This window comes from Falco punctatus, assembly GCF_963210335.1.
Source record: "Falco punctatus genome assembly, chromosome: 4".
Lineage (NCBI taxonomy): Eukaryota > Metazoa > Chordata > Aves > Falconiformes > Falconidae > Falco > Falco punctatus.
Genome location: NC_137583.1, coordinates 98,852,049 through 98,860,357, shown reverse-complemented (window position 1 = coordinate 98,860,357; position 8,309 = coordinate 98,852,049). Strand labels below are relative to the sequence as shown.

Sequence of the window (8,309 nt, the reverse complement as noted above, 5' to 3'; positions counted from 1 at the left end):
GAATTGCAGGTGTCACGGAGAAGAATAATCTTCATCAGCCCAATGGTCATCAAGGATATGAACTCTGCTGTTTTTATCTAGATGGATGAAAAGGTTGACAGCCCAGAAGGGGAGCTCCTTTGGTTTTCAAGATGGCAGCAACTAGTGGTGAAAGCCAGCTGCAGCGGATTATCAGAGACTTGCAAGGTACAGTGCCAGGCTGACAGATTCGTCCTGGAGGCTGGACTGTGCCCTCTGTATTTTAGAAAACAGGGACTAGGAGTTGTGTTTTCAGTTATGTAACACTTTTCTGCAGCAATTAAAACAACATAGTCCAAGGTGTGTGATGTGCTCAATAGAGATGTGACTGATTTTTTTTGGCGCAGGTGTGCTGTACATTCTGCAGGATCCTAAATTCTTAAATCCTGCAAATTTAAACATACAAGATGAGAAATAAGTTTTACAATTTTTTTTTTAAAAAAGTGCCTTTGGGGTGTGCGTTGTGAGCTAGGACTTTGATGGCATAAAGAGAGCTATGCTATTAAAAGACTTCATGTGAGATAAGAAGGCCTGGGTTTTAGACCCTTGCTTGATGGGAAGCTGGTGTGGAGTTGCTGATAATGTGGAAGGGGAAAAACCAGGAGACCAAGGAATGGAGACCCAGAGGAAGAGTGCCAGAGAATTGGATCAGCTGTCCTTGCTGCAGAACATGTTTTCTGGGCACCTAGCTTGTCCTCCACTAGCAGTAGCCAACCTTATTTTCCACAGCTCTGTTGCAGTCAAAATTGGCAGCAGATTCATAACCATTTTTCTGCTCTGCCTCTGTCCTAATCAGCCCTATACCAAGATCCAGGTTTTTTCCTTTTAATCTTTGTTAAATATAAGGTACCATATGCACCAAAGCTGGGAATCTGGATCTTCTTGTGACATAAAAAAGGAGATCTACATGCCTTCTAACAAGAAGAGATTTTAATTTGCAGGTGGGACTGGGAGCTAAGGCTCACTCAGGCACCGGAAAGAAGTACATAACCAAGTGAAAAGCAAGCTCAAAATCAGTAATTTCTGATGCTGAGTGTATTTACTCTTTTGGGTCAGTGTGTCCAGGGAGACAACAGAGTTTGCTTTGACTTGAGATTTTCTCACCCACTGTGGGTGTAGGTTTTAGGGAAGAGGAGTTGCTGTGTTCTTATTTCAATATAAATTATTTTTTCCATTTGTGTTTGTAACTGACACAAACTGAACCTTCCTGAATAAAGCAGGGAGAAGATAAATGTGCTGACTGAATGACTGTTCTCGTGTTACTGATCCTCTTTAGCAGATTACATGCTTTGTCCTTTCTAATCAGAATTCTGTTTGTTCTGTGGCAATACCTTAACATGCACATGAGAGAGCAAAAAGTTATTTCTCTTTCCTCTGCTGAAGAACCAGTTAGCAGTTGTCTGTTAAACAAGTTTTGCTAAGCATCAGAAGGAAGTTTTGCTCTTTTTAAGAACAAGAAATAGTCCATACAACAGACTGACATAGCTTGAGCTCTGGGTTGTTTTAATAGGTGGTCTTAAATTGCAAGCATCTCAGTAAGGTTTCTGCACTGTCATTAAGACATTTCAACTGAAAGAAGCATGAATACACATGCATAATGCCCAGGCAGAACCCTCATTTATTTAGTTGTTTATGGCTTCAGTGCTATATATCTCTTGCATTAGTTAACCATTTTGGTGTCTTTTTTTAAAGATGCAGTGATTGAATTAAGTAAAGAATTTAAAGAAGGAGGGGAACCGATCACAGATGACAGTGTCAACTTGCAAAAATTCTCCTACAAGCTTGAGTACCTTCTTCAGGTAAAATGTGACGTGTCTCATTTGTAATCCACTATCAAAAGTAGGCCTCTTTTTCTCTGATTGCCTCTTCAGTATGCAGGGTTTAACTCAAATAATCATAAATGTCCAATTAAGTCTCTTCCCCTTGCCCCCAAGTAAGTGAACTGAAGTGTGTGCGGCTTATACCTACTTCAAATAAAGTAAATAAATGTAAGCAAAAGGCAATGCTGACAGTTTGGTTGAAGAATGTGAGGCATTCTTTTATTGATCTGAAAGATTTGAGCTTGATTTTAAAGGTATATTCTGATAAATTAACTTGGAAAAACAGCTAATATGTTCCTGGCAACATTTTAATGCAAAATAAACACTAGTAAGCTGTTCATGGTGCAAATATACTGGTGTGAGGAATTTACAGAATTTTTAGCAATTTCACTTGGAAATTAATTTTAATTGTATAGAAGGTTTACTGCCAAAGGCTGATATTTAATCTGGAATGGTAATTTTTGTCTGTCCTCAAAATTTAAGTCAGGGGTCCTCAAACTTTTTAACCAGGGGGCCGGCGCGCAGATGAAGTGGCAGGCAGTCATCTGCGGCTGCTTGGTTTCCCCCCCCAACCCTGGCGGGGGGGGGCGGGGGGTCTGTAAATACCGGGGGCCGGATTGAGGACCCTGGGGGGCCGTATCCGGCCCGCGGGCCTTAGTTTGAGGACCCCTGATTTAAGTAATTCAATTTTCATAGTCTTGTGTCTACACATACTGTAATCACATCAGTGATTGCAACAACGACGTGCTAATCTAGCCTTAATCTAGGCAAGGGAGTTTTAATTGGGTTGCAGAGGCTTCAGCAGAAGCTGGAGAATCCTTTGGGATTTGAAAGGTCCAAGCTGCAGTCCATGCCCTCCCTGCGTTGTTGCTCTGAAACTTACTTAGGCAGAGCAGGTTTTCCTGGTACGTGCCTGTGTGTTATTGGCCACACTTGGTTGCAGATCTCTCAGCAACTGGTTGTTAGTTTGTTGCTCTTGAACAGCGCTGAATCTCTTGCAAGCCTTTGTTTCAGCAGTTTTGAATGGATGTCTGTATTTTAACTAGACCCAGAACATTATTACCTGTTACTGTCTGTAAAGTAGCTTTTGTAACTGCCGGATTGCATCAGTGCAGTACAATGTCTCTTTCCTTTGTGAATACATTGGCTAAAACTAAGAGTAATGAAAGCACGTGTTACTGGGAAAGGAACAGAATTCCAAGTAGCTATATATAAGTATATTTATATTTAAGTTTTGCTTATTGCATTTTGTTTTCCTTTTTAAAGTTTGACCAGAAAGAAAAAAACACATTGTTGGGGAACAGAAAAGACTACTGGGATTATTTCTGTGACTGTCTGGCAAAAGTCAAAGGAGCTAATGATGGAATCCGCTTTGTCAAGTCTATTACGGAAGTAAGTAGATCAGTTAAGCGTCATAATTATGTGGTTTATGTTTTGGCGTGTCTTTTCAAAGTGCAGCAGAAACCACTTTTACACTGCTTTTTTGCAGTGTAATTTTGGGAATTTTTATTTTTCTCATGTAAAGTATAAAAATACAAGGTTACTCTTTTTACTATGGCACTAAATTATATAGGATTAGATAGCCTGACTCTTGCTTATTTTGAAGACCACTTACACAAGTGAGTGGTCCCGTTTGTCTCTGGTTGTGCTTTGCCTTTTGATAAAGTTTGTGCCATTTTCTCTAAAAAGGAATGAAAAATCAAGGCAAGGGTAGAGCCTGCCATCTGTAGCACAGCTTACAGCAGGACTTGGCTCTAAGTGTAAGAGGAAAGATTCACCATATTTGACATTTCTTAAGACTTTTTCACCTGGTCAGTAGAGCTGAGGAGGACTCACTGAGAGCAGAATTTCATCTTCTGTCTCAACTTTGTTCCTCCATGTCAAATAGCATGATGTAATGGCTCGAGATGGTTGTCATTATTCCCTTGGGTGAGCTGTCATGAACAGGACAAAAAGCTTTATTAGATACAGTCGTAAAAGCTTAATCTTGTGACAGCCATGTTATGTCTTCAGCTCAATGAGTGGATTAAATAAGTACTGTGAGAAGCTTTCTGTGCTGATCCTGTCTGAGTCTTCAGAATCGTCTGAAGAAGAGCTTCTTTCCCTGCGGGTAAAAGAGGCAGTGGTGTGGTGGTGCTGGCCAGCATTGTCCTGATACTCAGTTCTGTATCTGTGAGCAGTGCTAACGTGTATTGGCAAGTTACAATTTACACCAGATTTCCCTATTCTCTTAGCAATTCCTCCACAGCCACTCTAGGTAATGTTGGTTTGAGTCAGCTGAAAGAGAGCCATGATACTCTAGCAGAGGCAGGCTCTGTGTTTCCTACCTCATTTTCTTCTCTCAGCAACTTAAGCAATATTGAATTTTGCTGTTCCAAGGTGAACAAGCAAAGGAAGGGCTCCAGCTTGTTTTACCACTGGGAAGGGAAAGAGGAGAGCTGTAGAAATTGGGTTTGACTATCGTACTACTTCCAGAAAGACTGGAGAAGCACAGACAGTGACTGCTACTGCAGGGAAGGTCCCCGGACTGTAGGTACTGGCCCCTAAATTCTCAGTAGCATTAGCCAATATGATTTCTCTGTAAAGGTGACTGTGTTGTAGCCTTCAACACTCTGTTGCCTATGGTGTCACCTGCATATTACCACATGTAAAGGCTGCCCTGCTTTTTTCTCCTTCTTCAGTACCTATGGCTGTTTAATGGTTAGCATGATGTCAGAAATTATTGTTTGAAAGAAGGATATTTTCTATTTCAGTTTATGTGCAGCCATAGAGATTAGCTTGTGAAAGTTTCAACTTTATTAACTTGTGGTTTAGGAATATGAACTCTAAAAAAAATAAATCAGTCAACCGTTTCAGATAACTGAGCTGGCAGACTCAGATCCAGGATTGAAATGACAGATGACAGAAAAATGTTGGTTATTCCCCTTCATTACAGGTGGAAATCAGCAGCCGGTTTTTGAACCTGGCTGGACAGAACTATAAAGGCTTCCATATGTCATTTATTTGCTCGCTGCGTGGTACTTGTTGACTTTCAAAGATAGAAGCAAACAAGGAAAGAAGAGTATTGGCAGTTGCTTTTAAGAATGGTCCAACATTTAACAGTATAATGCCTGCTCTTCTGCTTTACCTGCAGAGCTTCTAATATTAGGGTGCATGATATGCTAGAGAGGTGGAGCAAGGAAGCAAACGGGAATACCATGGAAACTGCACATCTGTTAAATAAATAGAGAGCCTTGTACTTGATGACAAGTGAGCAGTTATTAGGTGAGCAGTGAGTTCTGGTAGTTCCCCTTGAAAAAGGTGATTACACTGAATACACAGCTTTCCAAGTCTTCACAGCCGTACATTGGGCCTTAGCTACAGTGTTTGCAGTCAACACGGAAACACTGACAATACCAGACACTGCCTGCCTCCCTGAATTCTAGCAGGGCTCTAGCAGGAGGTGGCATAGGTTTGCTTCCTAGTCAAATAGTCTTTGGCTACTTGTAGCTGCATATATGTAAATATTTTTCTCCGCTTCTCATCATATACATTTGTTCTAGTACATCCATGCTTAAAAAGGCATTGTGATTTAAATTGATAAACCAATGGGAGTAAAGATAGGATTAATTCAGTGGCTTCTGGTGGGTTTTATTTTGACTGTTCTTAAGATATTCACTAAATATGCCTAGTTAGGAAAAACATTTGTAAGCTTTGTGCACAGAGCAGGGATAGCATCTCTCTGAAGAAGTATTTGCACATCTACAGGGTGAATGAGGGTGAAAACCAGTTGGCAAATTAAATTTGCTGTTTCCGTGGTACTTAGCCTTTGGGGACCATGTTATTTCTTACTTTGTGTCCTATAGAATTAAAAAATAAAAAGCAGTAAAAGGTGTTGCTTCCTTTGCTCCACATTTCATCATTCCATGTATAAGGGACGTTTTTGCATATAGTGGATTACTGAGATAAACAAGGCACCTGTGTCTTAGTTTAGAATGGAAGCCCAGTAACAGCAAAACCAAGGAAACTGAAAGCTGAAGTATTACTCTCACTTCACCACAGTGGAATACTGATCAGAAGGAGGGGAAGCTTGTGTGGCCTTTGAGCCTTCTTTCACACTAACTTTTCAAGCAAAACTTACAGTAACCTACTAACTTGTGCCTCAGCAGATCTAATATTTTCCTTGGCCTCCATTTTAAATCATGAATATATTTGGTTTGTTATGGTTAGATGTTTGGATGAACAGTTTAGTTGGGAGCATGTCTGGCTGGTGAGAAATTCTGTCATCATTTTAATTTTCCATTTCTAAACTGGTTACTGATTTTTATGGAAAGGAGAAATGTAGCACTACTATTTAGTGTTTCACTATTTTGCAGGACAGCAGATAGTTCAAATGTAAAAGACAAAACAAAACATCAATTCCCCAAGTAAATAGCTATAGGAAAATTTAGTGCTGGGTTTTGTGATCCCCCTTATGTTGATTTAATAGCTGTCTTCATAAAAAGATCCATTAATTTCGGTCATGCAGCTGCTCTTGGTCTGAAGTAAGAATTAGATTTTTATCAACTTAATGAGTGAGTATTAAGTAAGACTTCTTGCATTGCCTGGGTTTACTGTGTCCATGAGGTTGTGTATTTGTATATGTGTAGATCTTTGTTCTGTGACTAGATCTGCCCTAAAGTTCTTCCAGCTGTCGCCAGACACATCTTAAGTAACCTAAGCTGTCACTTCTGGCTTCTGGGCACACTGAGATTTTGCCTCATATTGGGAATTGTACTTAGCATGGGCTGTACTCATGTGCCTGGTATATTAGATGATTCAGTGGTCCTGTGATGCCTTTTCTATTATTTATTATATACATATAATAATATATATTATATTCTTGTCATTCTATTATATTTTTATTTTATTTATTTACTTATTTTAAAATACGTTATTTATATAAAATGGACAACAGCCAACTGTAGATAAAAATTTTTTCGTTCAAAAAAGATTTCACCCAATGACAGTCTTGGGCGAAGGGTTCTCTCAGTGGCAGTTCTTATGACTTCCTTTACACCTAGTGGCTTATTGTGAGTTTTTTTGTGGTGGTATGTAGACTGTTCTGTCATGTCTCTACATGATTGCAAATGGTATTTAGAATTTTATTGTTTGCATGGTTTCTCCCTTCCAGCTACGAACATCTCTTGGAAAAGGAAGAGCATTTCTTCGTTACTCTCTGGTTCACCAAAGACTAGCAGACACCTTGCAGCAATGTTTTATGAACACCAAGGTGACTAGGTGAATAGCAAAGTACCTTGTTAACTAATGGGTGTTTGTTCAGTGTGATCAAACAACATCACCTAGTGGCTATTGAAAGAAATCGAAACCCTTCCAAATGGTTGGCTTAGAGAGCTGGTAATAGGATAGGAAGAATAATAGACCTTTTGGCTTGGGTCACTGGTTCATACCTCTCTTAGGCTGGTAAAGATTGAAAGTTGTTAGAGCTAAACGTCTGTGGAGTGGGTCGTACTGATGCTTCTGTATGTCAGTTTCAAAGGTGACATTTTTATAAGCATTGATGATCCTGGGTTTGATCTTCTGTACTGTACATCACAAGACAGGATTAATTTGGGTATGTTGCGCAAAGCCCCAGGAAGCATTTGCATGTATCTCTTGATTGTCACGCAGAGGAACAGCTTGCCCCTAGCCAAGGAACACCAAAGATAGTTTGTAGTTGGTTGGAGGGGCACTGCTAGGGCATTTAGAAAAAGCCAACTATTTACACAGTGTACTTAACTCTGGTTGCTGCTTTCTGTTCCTCAATTTTGATGTATTAAGTGTGTGGTTTAGGTGTTTACTGTGTGGTTATCCAGTGTATGAATAGGTATAAATATTTTGTCTTGCCAGTGTTTTGCTCAAGCACAAAGCAAAAAATATTTTGTGCAGGGGCTCATCTAAAGGTATTATGGGGAATTCACTGAAGCTGTTTAATTTTCATTCACATCAAAAGGATGGGATATTGGTTGGTGGATCTGGTTGTTTTCAGTTTGCATTTAGAATAACATATCATAGTTTTCCTGGGTTGGAGTGAATAATGATGTTGTGGGGTTTTTTTGCAAGTGAAACTGCTTCTTCTTTTTTCCTTGTGAATGAGTATTACTTCTTTTTTTTTTTGTTTGTTTGTTTGTTTTGAAGTGACTGGTACTATGCAAGAAGTCCATTTCTGAATTCCAAAATGAGTTCTGACATTGTGGGTCAACTCTATGAGCTCACTGACGTTCAGTTTGACTTGGCATCAAGAGGCTATGATTTAGATGCTGCTTGGCCAGCATTTGCCAGGTAAGATAGAACCACTTCGTTGTTTTGGATTAACAGGACCATAAAATACCTGCCTGCTACAGAATCTGTAAAAGCTCTGCTTTTGAAGGTAGGAATACTTGTGTTACACCAGGTATACACTTTCTCCATGTGATTAGTCTATGACCAAATTGGCCTTTTTTTGCTTCAGTA

The 8,309-nt window shown here is 39.6% G+C and overlaps 1 protein-coding gene across 7 annotated transcripts in view; it reads left to right on the top strand.

Annotated features, from left to right (window-relative positions):
• FYCO1 (FYVE and coiled-coil domain autophagy adaptor 1) overlaps positions 1 to 8,309 on the top strand; it is a 53,764-nt gene that overhangs the window by 9,618 nt on the left and 35,837 nt on the right. For 5 of the 7 annotated variants that reach the window (XM_080387163.1, XM_080387169.1, XM_080387165.1 and 2 more), the window contains exons 2-6: positions 2 to 186; positions 1,711 to 1,817; positions 3,105 to 3,230; positions 6,991 to 7,097; positions 7,995 to 8,138. In XM_080387163.1, coding sequence (XP_080243289.1) covers positions 132 to 186; positions 1,711 to 1,817; positions 3,105 to 3,230; positions 6,991 to 7,097; positions 7,995 to 8,138 — 539 coding nt within the window. In that variant the 5' untranslated portion in view covers positions 2 to 131. The remainder of the gene's footprint in view (position 1; positions 187 to 1,710; positions 1,818 to 3,104; positions 3,231 to 6,990; positions 7,098 to 7,994; positions 8,139 to 8,309) is intronic. The other 2 variants (XM_080387166.1, XM_080387167.1) reach the window with 1 other exon arrangement.